The 19,248-nt window shown below is 45.0% G+C and overlaps 1 protein-coding gene across 6 annotated transcripts in view; it reads left to right on the top strand.

Moving 5' to 3' along the window:
• Window positions 1–19,248, top strand: part of ADAMTS20 (ADAM metallopeptidase with thrombospondin type 1 motif 20) — a 170,178-nt gene that overhangs the window by 66,308 nt on the left and 84,622 nt on the right. For 4 of the 6 annotated variants that reach the window (XR_016213193.1, XM_089304055.1, XM_089304054.1 and 1 more), the window contains exons 12-18: window positions 2,032–2,177; window positions 3,508–3,689; window positions 3,783–3,919; window positions 6,543–6,660; window positions 12,790–12,885; window positions 15,682–15,848; window positions 16,000–16,129. Coding sequence is in view for 4 of the 6 variants with exons in the window: in XM_089304055.1 (XP_089160181.1) it covers window positions 2,032–2,177; window positions 3,508–3,689; window positions 3,783–3,919; window positions 6,543–6,660; window positions 12,790–12,885; window positions 15,682–15,848; window positions 16,000–16,129 (976 nt within the window). In the remaining 2 variants the exon portion in view is untranslated. Of the gene's footprint in view, window positions 1–2,031; window positions 2,178–3,507; window positions 3,690–3,782; window positions 3,920–6,542; window positions 6,661–12,789; window positions 12,886–15,681; window positions 15,849–15,999; window positions 16,130–19,248 lie in introns of those variants that run through there. The other 2 variants (XM_089304056.1, XM_089304057.1) reach the window with 2 other exon arrangements.

Below are 19,248 nucleotides of genomic sequence, written 5' to 3'. Positions count from 1 at the left end.
TTTCTGTCCATCTGAAGCCTTTGGTGCTGTCTGCTTCCAGACAGTTCCCTCCCCTCTGCTCTCAGCTCTGTTCCTGTTTCTGTCTGCCTTGACTCTGTGTCTTGATCTTTGGGCATGGAGTGGTGCTGTGCATCCCCTTGTTGGGATGAATCAGACTTCTTTGGGTCAACGCCAGCTGTTTGAGCTGCGTCCATGCTGCTGAGTGCTTCGGCCCCGCGTTCATCCTGCGGTGCAGTCGCTGTGCAGGTGCAGCGGAGTTTGCATATCCTTCTGTCACTGGACACTGGGGCCTCTCCTGGGTTTTGGCTATGATGGAGGAAGCAGCTGTGAACACTGATATGCAGGTCTTCTTACAGGCCTGTGTGCGTGTTCTGGGGTCGACTTGCTGGGTCCTGGTGCAAGTGTTTAGTTTCACAAGAAACTGACAGGCGATTTCCCGAGTCTGTGCGCCCTTGTAGGCTGCCAGCAGCAGCTTGGAAAGGCTCCACTCGCTCTCAGGTCCTTGCCCACTTTGGGGATTGTGAGTTCTTTCAAAACATTTAAGCCACTTCAGTCAGAATAGAATGAATCTCATTGTGGTTTGAGCTTATATTTACCTGATTGATTTACTTGAGTGGCTTTTCATGTGCTAATTGGCCACTTGAATATTTCCCCATTGAGACTGTGTGGTCAGCCTGGATCCTTGGGGTTCAAGGTAAATGTGATGGAATTCTGAGACCATAAAGCCAGCGCGATGAAAAGCAGAGGTGTTGTTTGGAGCAGCAATGTGTGCATCAGGGTGAATGGAAAATTTTCTAAGATATTTATTTGAAAAGCAGAGTTATAGACACACACACATTCAAACACAAACATAGGAAGATCTTCCATCTACTGATTCACTTCCCAAATGGCTATGATGGCCAGGGCTGGTCCAAGTCAAATATAGGAGCCAGGAGCTTCGTCTGGGTCTCCCACATGGGTGCAGTGGCCCAAGCACTTGGGCCATCTTCTGCTTTCCCAGGTGTGTTAGCAAGCAGCTGGGTCAGAAGTGGAGCAGCTGGGAATCAAAACAGCAGTTGTCTGAACCCCTCGCACCGCAATGCAGGCTTCCGAATTTTCTTTTTTAAATACAAGATTGTGAACTCCTGTAAATTAACTATTTTCAGTATTAAATGGATCTTTTATTGAAGTAATAGCTTAAACAAGTATCGTATGATTTGCCTTAACACAAAATTATATCTCATGACTATCTTAAAAGAGAGTCTCTTTGCTCAGTACTTTTAGTTGTAAATCGGTTTGTATGACATCGTGGTGAGCCCTTCTGAGTATCTGGGTATAGGTGCTACTGGGTTGGGCATAGGGGGTGATGGGAAATTGTGGGAACATTCTTCTCTAAGTTTCCTGTTATGTTTCTTACATGAAATCAAGAAACGAGGTCATCATTGGAGGCTCTAAAAGCATGAGAGAGTAACAAGATATCTTGCAGTTGAAAACTGGAAGCAGGGGCTGGCATTGCTTAAGCTGCCGCTTGCCGTGCCAGCATTCCACATCCCCTTCTGATCCGGCTCCCTGCTAACGGGCCTGGGGAGGCAGCAGGTGATGGCCCACGTGCTTGGGCTCCTGTTACCCATGTGAGAGACCCAGATGGGGTTTCTGCCTCCTGGCTTTGGCCTGGCCCAGCCCTGGCCATAGCAGCCATTTGGGAAGTGAACCAGCAGATGCAAGACCTCTTTGTCACTCTGCTTGTCAAAGAAATTTTTAGAAAACATAATTTTCCATTTTGCTGCTTAAATTTTCTTCTGTAAAATGGGACGGTCTTAAAGAAGAAATATTTATGTTCTTGTTCCATTCTGCACATCTAACAGTTTCTCAGTAAACAGGCGATATCCATAGAGTGAGATCAAATATGATCACATTTTGGAATTCATATCCGTTTCCCTTAAATTATTTATCGTCTGTTCTTCTGCTGGTGTTTATAAGCTTTTCTTACATTCCTGATATTCTGGTTGAATACTCAAGAGTCATTTCTTTGTGCACTTGTTGTTTTTCTAGCATTGCTATCATGGCGTGTGTGTAAACAAAGAGATGGAGATGCGTCCCGTGGATGGTGACTGGGGCTCCTGGGGCCCCTACAGTTCTTGCTCAAGAACATGTGGAGGAGGCATCAGAATCACAACCAGGCTCTGTAATCGTCCCGAGTATGTCTTTTTATGTCGCTGTAGATTAAGGTTATCTGTCCCGAGTATGTCTTTTTATGTCACTGTAGATTAAGGTTATCTGTCCTGAGTATGTCTTTTTATGTCGCTGTAGGCTAAGGTTATCCGTCCCGAGTATGTCTTTTTATGTCACGGTAGGTTGAGGTTATCTCAAGGCACCTGAAAGTAACCAGCACTCTGTCATTCACTTCCAACCCTGAGATCAGTCTGTAGCTTCTGAGATGCGGAAAACTTCTGGACTATTTTAGGCTCTCTTACTACGTATCTCAGCAGAGTCAGGCCCAAATGGAAGAATACCAAAACCGTAAATGCATTAAACTTTATAAATATGAATTGAGACAGAACAATTATTTTGCTTTCTGATTTACTATAAATGAGCATTTTTTGCAAATATGAATGACAGTTGCATAGTGATATTTTCATGTTGACCGTGTTCCTAATCGAGGGATGCATCTCCTCTCACCTCTTTTTCTGCCCTCATGGATAGGATGCATGATTTCGTTATAATGTTTTTACTGTTCTGTGTAAATTGCCTTTGTCGTATTTTCTTCCTTTGCTTCTCGTCTTACAGAGACATCACTGTCTTTAGCTGAACAAATACTAAAGCACTATATACCCTCATCAAACTATTTAAAAGAACTTTTATAGATTGTTAAATAAATTTTATGTTCTATGTATTAGTTGCTAAGATTATATACTAATAGTGAAAAGACTGGAAGTCTCAGTAGCAAGTATTTTTAGTGTAGAAAAGTGATGTACTACTTTAAATAAAATCTCAGTTGATTTGAATTCTAGAATAGCTCCATTGTACTAGTACTTTCTGTATTGTAAAATTTCTGAAGAGTTCCGTTGTCTAGCAGAAATTGAAACCGAGATGGATAATAATTCATCGCATGAAATTCCTTGAGCTGAGTGACAAGGAGAGTAGATGTGAGCAAGATGCATATATAATTCCTTTTTATTTAACATGTTATCATCTTTGTCTGGCTACAGGTGGTCCTCCTGCCCCAGAAAAATGAGCAGACGCTCTTTTGGAGTTTTTAAAACACATCCCCATGCTTAGGTTCTTAATGCAGTTGGGAGTAAGATACCCCTCTGCCCTTGAGGCTTCAGTGTCCACCTGCGGTGTACACCTTTCTGGGGTACTAACCATAAGATGGCCGCGAAGCCCTCTTACACACTTCTGCTAGATCAAGCATGTGAGACAGCAGTGGTTGTGCAGATCAGATCCTGAAAGAGAATGAAGCAACTGTAGCAGTCCCTGTGGAGATTATATGGTACTGATGCACTTTACACCAATGAATTTGACTAGGCCAAGAAACGGAGGAAAGTACTGTGTGGGCCGCAAGATGAAATTTCGGTCATGTAACACTGATTCCTGTCCAAAAGGCAAGGAAGACTTCCGCGAGAAGCAGTGCTCTGATTTTGATGGTAAACATTTGAACATCAATGGCGTCCCCTCTAACGTGAGGTGGCTGCCCAAGTACAGTGGGAGTAAGTAACTTCTTTGGCCTGAAGGCTTTTGAGACTGCGAACTTGGGGCTTTCTCACGGCACACCAAGCCTTTGGCTTTGGCTGTTTCTGCAGTTGCCATGAAGGATCGCTGTAAGCTCTACTGCCGCGTCTCCGGGACCACCCGCTTCTACCAGCTCAAGGACAGGGTTACTGACGGCACTCCGTGCGGGGCTGACACCAGCGACATCTGCGTGCAAGGCACGTGTCGGGTAAGCCAACCCAGCTTCTGTGACACTTAAAGCAGCTGTCGGAACAGTGTTTTCCTTCTGTTTCTCCATCCAAATGTTGCTTGATGGCTTCCAGATATGCTCTTCTGAACGGGAAAGCAGGCTTGGATACAACGTCCTACAGGCAAACGGTCAGGACTTTCTGACGAGGGAATCTGCCCCACCATGAAGCACTGGGATCGTTTGCTGATTTTTTTTTTTTTTTTTTTTGGCCTGAAGTGCCCATAACCGAGAGAAGGATGAAGTCAGCTTTTTTATAGATAGGAAATGGGGGGTTGTCGAGTGCTTTGCTACATCAGACGGGACCTTTGTGCTGACATTGCCTTGTGTGTTACGCCCGTGGACCTACTCCTTCCCTCTCTCCTCTCTCCAGCCCTGTCTGCTGTTTTGTTTTGTTTTGTTTTTTAAAAGATTTATCTGATTATTTGGAAAGAGTTAGAGAGAGAGAGCGAGAGAGAGAGAACTATCTTCCATCTACTGGTTCACTCTCCAGATGGCCGTGGTGGCCAGCACTGGGCTAGGCCAGGAATTTGATCCAGATCTCCTTTGTAGGTGGCGTCTTGCACTGCTTTTCCCAGGCTGTTGACAGGGAGCTGGATTGGAAGTGGAGCAGCTGGGACACGAACCTGCACCCTTAGGGGAACCAGCGTTGCAAGCAGTGGTTTTTCCCGCTATGCTGCAACGCTGGCCTCAGCTCCTATTTTGAATGTCCATCCCTAAGAATTCATTGTATCTGGTCATATGATTGGATGTCAGACACTGTTCTGGTCACCAGGACAGAAGGACAGAACGGAGCTCCTGATTCCAGGATGGGAGATGGGAGTGTGAGCGATGGGAACGCGGTGCTTTGTGGCCGCCTGCGGGGTAACGTGAGGGAGTTCTAAGTGGTACAGAGAAGCCTTCATGGAGGCTTTGAGGTTTCTGTTAAGTGTCGCAGAGGAGTAGATTGTAGCGAGGTGAGGACTGGGGCGGGGTGGGCAGAGCTGGAGTGAGGGACTAGTGGGTGTGGTTATGCGGACTTCTTGAACTCCTGGGAGACCCAAAGAAGGATTTGAAGTAAAGGGAGAAATGGGCTCTTATTTGCCTATTAGAACCTTCAGAATGCCCTGCGCTAGAACAAGATGGGCCATTGAGCAGGATTCTGGAAAGAATGGGTGAGAAGCTGAATTAAAGCGTAAGCCTGAAAATCTTGAGAAGGGGTAGAAAGTTTGAGAGTTAGGAGAGTGGAATAATTTTAAGAACCCATTCCATTGATTAAATGAAACTTGGTAGGGTCAGTTTTATCTTCTGTCACCATGTATGTATACCAGTTACCTAGGTGAGTAAGGTGTTACAACCAAAGAGCCCATGAGACAGATGGTTAAAGACACTTAATACAATGTACCCACTGGGAATACCTTGCATACTCAAGCAGGGTTGCCAAGGTTACCAAGTGGCTTGAAAAATCAAGTTTTATTCACATTAACAGCCTAAAGTCACATGAAAATGAAAAAACATGATGCAGGTTTTCTGAACACAGAGTTCATTTTGGAGGTACTGTCTTTGCGGGAAAAAGAATGCACGAGGCTTGGGGAGTTTTGTGATCACTGAATTTAGAAGACTGTTCTGAAGGAGTAGGAGCTACACAGGAGCTGCACTTGTATTTTCAAGTCCTTGCAACAAACCGTTTACTGTTCGTTCATTCAGTTTAATAAACATTGTGTTATGTTGAGGGGTAATTTTGGAGAAAGGAATTGTTTGTTTCAAATGTTTCTCTGAAACTGGATTTATTCCCAGAGGTTTTTTTTTTTTTTTTTTTTTCCAAGATTTATTTATTTACTTGAAAGTCAGTTACACAGAGACAGAAGGAGAGGGGTAGAGAGAGAGAGGTCCTCCATCTACTGGTTCACTCCCCAGTTCACAATGGCTGGAGCTGTGCCAATCTGAAGCCAGGACCCAGGAGTTTCCTGCAGGTCCCCCATGTGGGGGCAGGGACCCAAGGACTTGGGCCATATTCTGCAGCTTTCCCAGCCATAGCAGAGAGCTGGATTGGAAGTGGAGCAACCATGTCTTGAACTGACGCCATATGGGATGCCCACACTGCAGGTGGCAGCTTTACCTGCTATACCATAGCACCGGCCCCATTCCCAGAGTCTTAAGTCATGAGTTAAAAAAAAAATCCTGCAAGATAGCTTTTGGGAATATAGTGACATGTTACTTAAATCATACTTTAATCCCTTTGGATTATATTTCTTTAAAGAGTAGTTTTTGAATTATAGTGAGTATTTGTGTCACTATTAGTCTTATAATGAAGATTCTTGGGTTTTATTTCCAAGGATTTTAGATCAGAAAATCTGGGAACTTGTCTTTTTAAATGTCACTCTGTGTGATTTTGATTCAGGAAGCAGGTGGATGGCACTGTAAACAGTGCAGCTTCTTGGGCCATGTGAACAGATGTATGAAAATACTACTGTACACCAAGATCAGTAGCTATGCTAAAAAAAAATCCTGTTGTGTGGAGTCTCTTGTGAGTTGAAAGAATATTTTTGAAGAAAATATTGTTCAAAGCACCATGCTTATAATGTATCATTTTTATAATACTGAATGCAATCATTGTGTTTTGAAGCAAGCCGGCTGTGACCATGTGTTGAACTCCAAGACCAGGAGAGACAAGTGTGGCGTGTGTGGTGGGGACGGCTCTTCTTGCAAGACGATGTCCGGGGTTTTCAACAGTGCTCACTATGGTAAGCTCTGTGTGTGTGTCTCGGTCTCTCTCTGACTTAGTTTACCCATTCAGTCACTCTAGGTCTTTGCATTGGAGAATTTAATTCTGTGTATTGAGGGTCATTATTGATAAGTCTTATTACTGCCATTTTCTTTTATTGTAGTTCTTGGCCTTCTTTCTGCTTATTCTCTGAAATATGTTTATTTGAGATTTTTGTTTTGTTACCATGAAGCTTACAAAAAGTGTTCTGTTTATAAAAAGCTATTTTGACATGATAGCATCTTAATATTGATTATAAAGATGGGAAAAGGAATAAATAAGTAATGAAAGATTCCAATAAAAAAACCTATGCTTGTACTCTATTCCTTCACACATGTTGTTTTTCGTATCCCATTTTATATATTTATGCATTGCCTGTCTCTACATAAAACTATGGTAATTGTGTTTAATTATTTAAGAGTTTAGTCTTCATACTGAACATATGAATGGTTTACACACCACATTTACAATACTGGATCGTGTGAGCTTATAGTTTTAGAGCGTTCTGTTTGTATAGTTACTTTTATCACTGATTTTTTTAAAAAAGATTTATTTATTGGAAAGACAGAGTTACAGAGAGACAGACAGACAGTCAGAAGGGTCTTCTGTCTGCTGCTTCACTCCCCATATGGCTGCAACAGCCAGAGCTGGACCAGACCAAAGCCAGAAGCCAGAAGCTTCTTCCAGGCCTCCCACTTTTGTGCCACCTTCCCCTGCTTACCCAGAAGCATTAAGAGAGCTGGATCGGAAGCAGAGCAGCCAGGACTCAAACTGGCACCCATGTGGGGTACGGGCATCGCAGGCAGCGGCTTTATCTGCTGTGCCACAGCACTGGCTCCTGTCATTGACTTTCTGCCTTCTGATGTCTCCTTACTCCCTAGCATCTTTGAGTTTGAAGAACTCCATTTAGCAATTTTGTAGCATGGGTTGGGTGGAGATAAACTCACTCTGCTTTTGTCTGATACCGTCTCCATCTGTCCTGTCATATCTAAAGGATAGCTTTCTGGAATGGTACTTGTGGTTAGCAGGGGTTTTTGTTGTTGTTTGCTTGTTTGTTTCCCTTTCCTCTTCCTGCTGTCTCCTGGCCTGTGAGGCTTCTCCCAAGAAATCTGAGGTTAGGCTAATAGGGACAGCGTTATGTGTTCTTCTTTCCTCTCGTAGCTTTGAGTATATTTTCTCTGTCATTGACCTTGGAGAACTTGATTATCATATGTCTTGGTATAGAGTTGTATACTCTTCAGCTCAAGAACTTGAGTTGTTTTTTTTTTTGTTTTTTTTTTTTTGTTTTTTTTTTGTTTTTTTTTAATACTTTCCTTTCTCTGTTAAGACTCTCTGCTGGGTATTACACCATTTCTCTGTGTGTTCTTGAAGCTCATTGAGTCTCCTTAAAAACAACTATCTTGAATTCTTTATCTGAGAATTTGCACATGTCAGTTGCTGTTTGGCCAGTTTCTCCCCTATTTCTGTTCCTTAGATGAGCTCATGATGCTGGCTGGCATACGGTGTCATCTGTATTTTGGAAATTTTTCCCAGGCTTCATATCTGCTTTGTTTCTGGCTGTCATCTGAGAAATTCTAAGCATTCTGCTCTTTTTCTCTGAGTCTGTGGACACTTGCGCTGTTTCATCACTTAGCTGGTGCCTGAAGTTGAGATTTGCTGAGTCTCCTGTAGGTGCATTGTTGCTGTTTGTCCCAAATGTTCAGTCTTTGTGTCGTGCATATGGAACCGAGGAAGTCTCTGGAAAGGGGTGGTCCATCTGTGCCAGCCTCTTCCTTGGGCCTGGGTAGACCCAGGTGCCTTGTCCAGTCACTAGCCTATGGTCAGGTACCGTAGAATCTGCCTGGCTTCTTGACTCACTGTGGAGGGAGTGGCCCTAGATTCCTGGTACAAAGTCTTGACGTCCACCTCCCTTTTGTTCCCCCAAGCAATTACTGTCCTTTGTGTTGTGCTTCCTGGGATTAGTGGAGGAGTGCGGGGGCAGTGTCATGGATGGCAGCACCGCAATGCTCCATCCATACCCAGAGCCCAAGCCTGCTGAGACCGGTGCGCTGAGGCTCCCACGGCCATGGGTTGCTTGCTGCCGAGGCAGGCTTGAGGCCTGAGGCTACTGCAGTGAGCTGCAGGTGATGCTGGTCAGGTTACAGTTCCAGTCAAATGGAGCGGGTTCAGAGACTGTGTGCAAGCATTGGCCTGGAGGCAGGACTGTGGGATTTGCAGAGTGTTGGACTTTGCCAGCCTAGCGATGAGTTGTAAGACAAAGCAGTGTACCCACTTCCATGCCCTCCTTTCCAGTGACTCGAGACTTGCTTCTTGCTGTCTGCCCCAGGCTGGGAGAGGGGGGTTTTCCCAGGTTGATACGAAGTGGGGTGCATCTGAGTTTTGCAGCCACAAAGCCCTGCACAGTCTGGGGGCTGTGCACCAGGCACCTGGGGAGATGGTGGTGACACAGGCCAACAGTCTCTTCTCAGGTCTCTGTCTGATGCTCGAGCAGATCCGGAGGTTCTGTGTGCAAGTCCAGTCTGAGGACATGGGCCTGGGAGCTCTGCTTGGTGCTGGGTCTCACCGTGACAAGACTGGCATTGAGCTTCAAGGCAAAACCCTGGGCTTGCTTTCTTTTTCTACTCCTCCGTGGTTGAAGTCTTCTTCCTTGCTTTCTCCCGAGGTCAGGGAAGGTGTGGTAGAGGCAGTTCCTCAGCCACCCAGGCTGACAGTAAGCCGGGGGACACCTGGGTCTCACAGTCACTGGGCCTTGTGCACACCAGGCCCGTGTGCAGGCAGTGATGCAGACTGAAATGAGTCCGTCCCTCTGGGGGTGTGGGGCTCTACCTGGTGCTCTTGCAGACCATCACTGACCTGGTATAGAGGCCTCCGGGCTTTCCCGAGGCTGAGTCTCACCACGGCAGGCCCAGCCCTGAACTTGAAGGTGGAAGTCCTGAGCTCACTTTCCTGCCCTGTTTCCCAGTGGCTGGCATCTTGCTGTGTTGTAGGAGGGTAGTAGAGTCAGTCCCTTACGTTGCTGGTTACCAGGATCTGGAGACCCTGGGAACAGGGCTTTGGGGCCCCACTGGGCATTGAGTTTCACTGTGGTGAGCTTGTCCTGGATTTCAGGACTGAGGTCTGGACTGAATTCCTCCTCCTGCCTCCAGGTGGTGGTGAGGCAGCACTCTCCACCGTGGTATTTGGAGCTGAGGAAGGGGTGGCACAGCTAACTCTTCCCGTCCTGCCTTTCTCAGTGGCTCTTGGTTTATTATTGTGTAACACTCAGTACTGTGGTCGCTTACTGGCTTCCTGGGGTCTTGTCCACGTGGCTTGGTGTCCGGGGAAGACGACTGGGAGGAGCACTTACTCAGCTGCTATCTTGTCCTGCTCCTAACCCTTCTCATTGCTGTAGTAGTGAAATATGCAGTGAAGGTGTGGCTGTAATGCTTTATCTACTGTGTACCATTCATCCAAAACGACTGCTAAAGAAATATTCCCTAAGTATAGAAAGGAAAGTGTTGGGGCTGGCATTGTGGTGTAGTGGGTAAAGCCCCTGCCTGCAGTGCTGGCATCCCATGCTGGCACCAGCTTGAGTCCTGGCTGCTCCATTTCTGGTCCAGGTTCTTGCTAATGACTTAGGAAAGCAGTGGAAGATGGCCCAAATGCTTGTGCCCCTGAACCCACATGGGAGACCCAGAAAAGCTCCTGGCTTCTGGCTTTAGTCTTGCCTAACCCTGGCTGTTAAAGCCATTTGGGAAGTGAACCAGCAGGTGGAAGATCTCTCTCTTTCTCTATATTTTTTTCAAATAAATAAAATAAACCTAATACAAAGTAAATATTCTACCACAAGTAGCTTTGAATTCATGAAATCACCTCTCCAAGATAAATCTGATCCTTAAAAACACATTAGGGGGCCTGGTGCTGTGGCATAGCAGGTAAAGCCGCCACATGGGGTGCCAGCATCCCATATGGGCACCAGTTCGAGTCCCGGCTGGTTCACTTCTGATCCCGCCCTCTGCTGTGGCCTGGGAAAGCAGTGGGGGATGGCCCAAGTCCTTGGGCCCCTTCACCTGCGTGAGAGACCTGGAAGAAGCTCCTGGCTCCTGGTTTCGGATCAGTGCAGGTCCGGCCTTTGCGGCCATCTGGGGAGTGAACCAGCAGATGGAAGACCTCTCTCTCTCTGTCTCTGCCTTTCTCTAACTCTGCCTTTCAGATAAATAAAAGCAGATCTTAAATGTGCCCAGTGTTTTTTGTTTGGTTGGTTTTGTTTTGTTTTATGAGTCCACGGCTTTTTGACTGTAGTGTGTGAACAGTCCTTGGTTAAGGAAGTTCTTCCACTGGTTTTTCTGTGGTCTAACGTGTATATTTATCACGTTTCCCAGGAAGCTTGCTGTCCATTATTTTCATCACATCATATGGCTTTACCCACTACACTACAGCACTGGCCCCCATCTGAAAGTTTTCTAGGCGTTTTTTCTTTTTGTAGTAAAAGAAGATGCCCTTAAATCCTTTCCTGCAAGTGAAAATGCATTATTAAAGCCTTGTTGCACACATTAAATGGTGTTTACGGTTGTTGGAAGAATTGAGCTAGTGTAAGTGACTTCAATTAAAGCAGTATACTTCTAACCCACAGTCAACACTCTGAGCACACAGGTGCGTCCTGTGCTTCACGCTCTGACATACTCCTTCTCCAGCTGGTCATTGTTTCCTGGGAGCCACACACATGTCCTGCACTGTCCTACATACTTTTGTCATAGTTCACACTGAAAGCTACTTGTTTTCAGGATAAAGCAACATATACAAAATTAGGATCAAACACTTAACCTCACAAAAAATTGTATTGCAAATTAATTGGTTTGCAACTGAAAAAGGTGTTCAAGTGATTTGCAAGATCTTAACAATGTTGGTTACATTCTGCCCCCTGGTGGTCCTCTCCATCTTGTTGTCCGGGCAGTACCTCACTTATTGAAGGCGTGCTTTCTAGGAAAAAAAAGAATACACACACACACACACACACAGAGAGAGAGAGAGAGAGAGAGATAGTGAAGATAGTGGATGGGAAGATTTTATAGTGAAGAAAAGGCAAATGACAATTTTTCTTGGAGATTGAGAACCACCGCCAGGGTGCACATGTGATATGCAGAATCATCAGACCACGTGTGATGTCTTAGAGATAAAAATGAGCTCTAAAAATATGCAAGCTGATCTGACCGGTGGTGAAATTAAGCCGTCTTCAATTTTCTATTCCTTAATCTCATCAGGTATTTATCAAAGTTAGTGTCTGAGAAAAATCCCAGCTCTTTTTTTTTCTCATGTGTTAAATAGGGGAAAATTCAAATCAAAGAACAAAATAATATCACCATAGCATTATTAATTATATATTTAAAAACTTGGGAGCATTTGAACAACTGTGGAATGTGGGTGTTTTTAGTGTCACAAGAACATTTTTCTTATCTAATAAATATTAGCTACGTTGTTTCTCCCTGAAAGCAGTGCCAGTAATGCTGATTTTGGTCTCATAAAATAGAAATATTACTTTCACTTCACTCCAGTAAACTTTTTACTTTTATCGTAACAAGTTTGTTACTAGACTTAAAACTAATGTCAAATTTTGGGGGTAGATATAGGGATTTCCAGCCTAGACTGTACAGAAATTATTTTTGAGCACTGAAATTGAATGTTTCCATATTTTGCTGTTCATTGTATCTATGTGAACATATCATAGCAATGACTGATTATTTTGATACATCCTGGATTTGTGAATAGTGTTTGAAAATCTGTTTTTCCCATTATAGAATATAAAAATATGAGTCAAGTTTAAAAACAAATAGGCATTAAGAATCTCAGGAGTGAATATACTAGCATCATACCTAATTTAGAATGAAAATGTAAGAAACATTGTACTTTAAGAATCTCAAACTCTGTATGTTTTAACATCACCCAGTTTTTCTCTGTCCTCAGTAACTTGTATAAGGTGTTGATTCATGTGGAATGAACACTACATCATTTTTAAAAAGATAAAGTGAAATTGAGTTGACTGTGCTGGACCTGTTTTTTGACCGTTGAGCAGTAGCAGCCTGTAAGCCATCTTCTTTTTGTGAAATCTAAAGCGTGTGAAATTGTCTTGCAGGTTATAACGAGGTCGTAAAGATTCCCTCGGGAGCAACCAACATTGAAATCCTTCAGCACAGCTATTCTGGAAAAGCAGAGGATGACAACTACCTGGGTAACTCATGGGTTGTGTGCAGCTCCAGCCGGTCTGTGGCTGATGTAGATCCCGGCAGGCAGCAGCAGTCCCCGTGTGGGCACAGTCTCAGTTCCAACGGGGCGGGGTTGTCTCAGCCTGGACACGCGTGCTCCCGAGGTCTACAGAGTGTAGCCTCAAGAAAAACTGAATGAAATTCCAAAAATTCAGCTTGTTTTCAGAGTTTTCCCCTAAGTCTATTTTGGACAACCAAAGTTAAAATTGCATGTGTATTTAGCATAAAATTATGTTTTTTTTTTTTTTTTTAATTTACTTATTTCTCTGAAAGGTACAGTTGCATACAGAGGGAGAGACAGAAAGGGTTTTCCATCCACTGGTTCACTCCCCAAATGGCCACAGTGGCTGGAGCTGGGCCGTTCTGAAGCCAGGAGCTTCTTCCAGGTCTCCCACGCGGATGCAGGGGCCCAAGGACTTGGGCCATCTTCTACTGCTTTCCCAGGCCACAACAGAGCTGGATCGGAAGAGGAGTGGCCGGGACTCGAACTTATGCCCGTGTGGAATGCCAGCGCTGCACTCAGAGGCTTAGCCCACTATGCCACAACGCTGGCTGCCCCTCTTCTTTTTATAAAATATTAGTTAAGAACTCTGAGTTACATGTTTGAAAGAATTTGCTCAAGTATTTTCAGCATGTGGCAAAATCATTTAAATATAGATTTTTAGAAGACCACCTGATGCGTTTCTTGAGTGTAGACTTCATTTATGTTATTTAATAGTTTATGTTATTTATGTGATTTATGTTATTTAGTAGTTTTAGAGGTTGTCGGGTTTAAAGTTTTCACTTGGGTACAAGCTTGAACAGAAAGTTTTGCAGACTGATCTGAGTTTCTGAGCAAGTTTGTTGACTGTCCTGTAATTCACCAGGCTAGAGTAGGGGGCGCTGTAGAGCTGATCTGGACAAAATTCATTATTGTAATTTTTTTATTCTATTTATTTATTTTGACATGCAGAGTTAGAGAGAGAAAGGTCTTCCTTCCGTTGGTTCACCCTCCAAGTGGCCACTATGGCTGGCGCGCACCGATCTGAAGCCAGGAGTCAGGTGTTTTTCCTGGTCTCCCATGGGGTGCAGGGCCCAAGGACCTGGGCCATCTTCCACTGCCCTCTCAGGCCACAGCAGAGAGCTGGCCTGGAAGAGGAGTAACCAGGACAGAATCCGGTGCCCCAACTGGGACTAGAACCCGGTGTGCCAGTGCTGCAGGCGGAGGATTAGCCTAGTGAGCCGTGGCACCGGCCCATTCTTTTAATTTGTAATCTGAATCCAGAGGAAGCCCTTGTCTCAGGAATTAGATATGGCACCACATAATGGCCCAGGCTTTCTTTAAGGGAAGATGATAGCCTTATTAATGTCTACATAAAAATGGTTAACTTTATGCTATGTCGGTTTCATCTCAATAAATAGTGTAAGCAAATTTCTAGAAGAAAATCTAATGTAAATATTATGATTTGTTATCCTTTATGTTAAAATTATTTTTCTCTCATGAAAAATATTTTCTAGGTGCATACACACAAATATGTCCTACTACGTTGTAGATCAGTAATTTACTGGGTTCCAGATAGACAGCTCGTCCTCCCTGCTACAGATCCACAGGGGATTATCCCAAGAGGCTCCGAGAAGCCCCAGGCCTCAGATAAAAAAACTGCGTGTATGCCGTGTTGATTTCCCCAAACACACATAGCCTGTGATAGTTTAACTTGTAAAGTATACACAATAAGAGACTAACAATAGTAGAGTAATTTTAACAATTACTGTGATAAAAGTAAGTTGAGAGTTGCCTGAACACAGCATCGTAATTCCTTAGTAGTCGGTTGGGTAATCCAGCCTACTACTAAATGACTCACAGGCAGGTGGTGTAGACATTGTAGAAACACTGGACACAGGGTAATTTGTAACTTGGGCAGGGCAGTGTTGGAAGGAGCAAGGTGATGTCACACCACTCTGCACGGTGTATAACTTAGAATTTAGGAATTGCTTATTTCTGGAATTTACCACTGCAGTTGGCTGCAAGTAACTGAAACCACGGGGACAATGACGCCTAAGGCGGGGCTGCTGTGTGCACCTTCCTAGAAACGGACCAGTTGCTACCCGCGTTTAGGATTGCAGTGGGCAGGTGGCGCAGCAGTTAAGTCGCTTCATGGGACGCCACATCCTGGCCTGGAGTGAATGATTTCAATCTTAGCTACTCTGCTTCCTGTCTGACTTCCTGTTAATGTGTACCCTAGGGGGCAACAGATAGCGGATCAAATCCCTGGTCCCTTCTGTCTACGTGGGAGATACCTTGGTGTTGGTCTGGCCCAGACTAGGCCCTTGTAGGCGTTTGGGGTGTGAACCAGTGGATGGAAAAATCTCTCGCTGTCTGTCTGCTTTTCAAATAAAATGAAAATCAACAAAAACCAAAATTTAAAAATGGTGTTTACAAAAAATTAGAAATCTTTACCAATAAAGTAGCAGTATATTTTGTAAGAAAATATAAATGGAAATAGGAAAGACAGGCCTGTTGGCTTTGTTAGGGTGCAGATTCTTTCTAGTTCAGTGGTTGAGTTGAGGGCTTCTGCACTTAAGTTCGATATCATTGCCTCGTGTCTTCACAGTTCCCTGTTTATAGGTTAGATACCACACTGTAGTCAATAAAGTTCATTTCCGTAATGTTAATTTACATTTCCATTCTTCAGTCTCACAAAAGGGTTTGAATTCACACAGTTAAGGAAGCATGTTCTTTGTCGTTGACTGATCTGACTGTTTCATGTGATTCTGTTCTGCAGCATTATCTGACAGTCAAGGGAATTTCCTCTTGAATGGAAATTACGTTGTAACTATGGCAAAGACAGAAATCAACGTACAAGGAGCTGTTTTTGAATACAGTGGATCCAACAGCTCCGTTGAAAGACTTAACGGCACTGATCGGCTGGAACAAGAGCTTGTTTTGCAGGTAAGTTCTCAGCAGTCGTTAAACGGACTTAGTTTTAATCGTATTAGTAAACCTTATTGGTTACATGTGCAGCATTTATTAAATGTTATTTTGAGATCTTAAGAATGTATCTTTGGGATTAAATTGTGTGTTCCTCTGCATTTTTATTGAGGTGTTGTGTGTGGGTAATCTATACAACCCCGATGTCCATTATTCCTTCAATATTCCTCTGGAGGAAAAGAGCGATTTGTTCATGTGGGACCCGTCTGGCCCGTGGCAGGACTGCTCCAAGATGTGCCAAGGTACCTGGTGCTGCACAACAGGGACAGATGTTTGTGGGTGCGCGCGTCCTTGGGGCTCCCTCTGAGTCTGGGTGCTCCGGAGCCCCCCCACTGCCCCCCACACAAGCTCACACGCAGACATTCCACATGGGCAACAGAGCTCTCCGGTTCTCTTCCCGTGCTTCCTCTCCCTCCTTCCTCCTGACTCGTACCCTGACAAAGCCCCGTGCAGCATCACACTTCTCAGCGTTTTCCGTCTCTGCCCCTTTCTTGTTCTCCTCCTTCTTCGCAGTCACAGGAAGTCTCTGACTTGTCTCCTGCTGTCCAGTGAATGATCTTCCCTCTTCCCCTCCTGTGCCCATGCCTCTCAGCCCCCGCCCCCCTGACAGTGTATAGACAGAACATTCCGCGTTCTCCCACCATCCTTCCTTGATGGCAAAGTGTAACCCAGTGCAGTGGTGAAACGGGAGTTGACAGTGGGCCAGGGAGTGAGAAGACTGGGGCGCCGTGCAGTGTGTAATGTGGATCCCTCACTGAGCAAACCATCTTCGTTGTGAGAGGGACAGCTTTGTCTCAAGTTACTTGGAGTCAGAAGCGTACAGGGATGTGTTAATTGAAGTGGTGCACACGGTGGTAATCGATACTGGTGGACATGATCACAGGAAAGGGGAAGGAAGCCTAGTGGCAGAGGTAGAGAGAGGGAGAAGCATCTTCATTTACAATGAGAAGTAGTTTCCAGGGAGGGTAGAGGGCAGGTTTGGGAGTGAGGAGGCCATGGGTCAGAGGAGAGTGCGGAGACAACTGGTGGGGGCAGTGGTGGTCAGAGGTGACCAGTCTCGTGTGAGAGATGGCCTGACACACTGACCCCAGGGTCCACGAGACTGTGGTCCCACTCAGGCCTTGGTCCTGGGCACTGGGACAGTGCTGCCCGCAGTGACTGTGGGGGCAGGTGTTCCTTCCGTCTGGGCAGCATCTCACTGGAGCAGTACAATGGTACATGATGCAAGGTTGGCTGTGATCAAACACAGGACACAGTGAGCTCAGGTGACCCGGGAGAAGGGAGGATTCAGTCTGGCAGGACGGCCCTGTGTGTCTACGGAGCAAACTGGAGCTGGGGGAGCTGGGCCCAGTGCTGCGGAGCTGCGTGGGGAAGCTGGTGTATGGCGGTGTTTTGGGAGTTAGGCCAAAATCCAGGCAACAGCTGAACAAAAAAGCTTTCTGAAGTGTGGTCTGCTATCCGCTGGGTCACACCCAAATTGGCCGCAACAGCCGGCGCTGCGCCGATTCCGAGCAAGGAGCCGTTCTATACTACCTTCCCAGGCCACAGCAGAGAGCTGGATCAGAAGTAGAGCAGCTGGGACTTGAACCAGTGCCCCTGTGGGATGCCAGCACTGCAGGCAACGGCTTTACCCACTAAGCCACAGCGCCAGCCCAATTTGCCTTCACGTTTTCTTCATCGTTTGCCCGTGGTCCTTTCTGTCGAGCTCCTTGGTTTCATGTTGCTGTTTGAGCTTGCTGTCTGCTGGTCTCTGTGAGAGTGGCCACCACTGTTCTGGGAATCCTTGCGGACTTCTTCCCTTGGGTGGAGCATATCCCTAGTGCTTTACTAAGGCAGTTTTCTTACACATTTCACATCCGAAAGTGCTGAAAGATCCTGTTTTCTTATCACGCTTCAACAGTTCAGCTACTGTAAATTCTAAAATATTATTTTACAGAAGCTTGACTTTGAATTTTGGCTTTTTTTTTCATTTCCTGGGCTTATATAAGGTGGTATTTTCTGTTGTAGAAGTATTGTGGACCCTCTCTTTAATTCTAATAAAATAAAATACCAGGACAGTGTACCTTGATATGAGTGGTTCTTTTTTATATCAGAGTATTTCAACAAATAAAATGTAAGGAAAATAAAATGTAAGTTTATTTTGGTGCAAAAGATTTTAAAAATCTATTCATAGTTTTTTATAAGATGCATTCTTCATGGATTTTTTGGAGACCTGTCTCATATGCATACATTTCAAATAATTTTGTGCCAAATAAACTTGCTTCTTAATTCAGTTTTTCCATAAGCATTTTGAAGTTCTCTCATATTTTCCTAGGTAATTATCATTTTAGTTGAAAACAAAGATTATTTATCTTGAGAAATTTTATTACATATTTTTGATAATTTCTTCACCTTTTCTCTCTCCTGCTTTAGACTTTTATTTGGATGTTCAGCTTTCTGAACTGATGGTTTGTTTTCTGAATTCTTCTTTCAGTTTCCTTGTTTTATTAATTTCTTCCCATAGCTGCCCATGTTGGTTTGTGGATGCATTGTATCATTATGTGCCCTGAGAGCATTAATCGTGATCACCGACTTCCTTCTGTTCCCTGACTTTGTCCTCCTAGCTCTGTTTTGTGTTTCTTGGACCTGCTCTGTGTCAGAGACTTTGCTGAAGTCTGCTCACCCCTTGCAGTGTGTGCAGAACTCAGGTGCAGATCAGGAGTCCTGGGTGGGTCAGACGAGTCAGCCAGGGGCTGCATTCCAGAGTCAAGTGGTTACTTCTTACGTCACTGGGGAGAAGCACCAGTGCGCACTGCCAGTGAATATTTCTTCTTGGGTTGAAGAGTGCAAGACAGACATTTCCCATCATCCGATGGTCACTGGGGGGCTGGAGAACAGCAGACGTCACCTGGAGCCACAGGGAGATGGAGAACCCAGTCGGCTGGAAGCCAGCTTCAGAATGGCGCCTGCAGCCAGTTTCAGCACAGTGCACCCCCCGCTTCCCGCGGGCGTCTTCTGCCTTCAAGGTCGCTTCTCTGGAACGCTGTCCGATTCGGTGGGCGTAAGCTGTCTGCTAGTCACCTGCCACGTGTGGCTGCCCTGCTGAGACGTGCGTTTAAGACTGAAGTGCACAGGGCATACGAGAGGGAATGTAAATGTGTCCCTAGCAGTGTTTATATTGAGATGTTGAAAGTGCTGCATTTTGCGTTAGATGTGGTTCACGTTCTGTTTTTGTTGGCCAGTGTGGCTGTGATAATCTTAACTGTTCTTCATAAACACTTCCCCATTCACGCTCCGTTTTCTTTGCCTTCCCCTCACACTGCCAGCTCTTCAGAGGAACCTGGTGTGTTTGGTTCCTGGCCTTTCTTGGATTCTGTGGCAC

The sequence above is a fragment of the Oryctolagus cuniculus genome, chromosome 9 (genome assembly GCF_051225735.1).
Source record: "Oryctolagus cuniculus isolate XC-2025 breed Fujian yellow rabbit chromosome 9, ASM5122573v1, whole genome shotgun sequence".
NCBI lineage: Eukaryota > Metazoa > Chordata > Mammalia > Lagomorpha > Leporidae > Oryctolagus > Oryctolagus cuniculus.
Note: the sequence above shows the minus strand (reverse complement) of the source record. Positions and strands in the feature narration are given on the sequence as shown.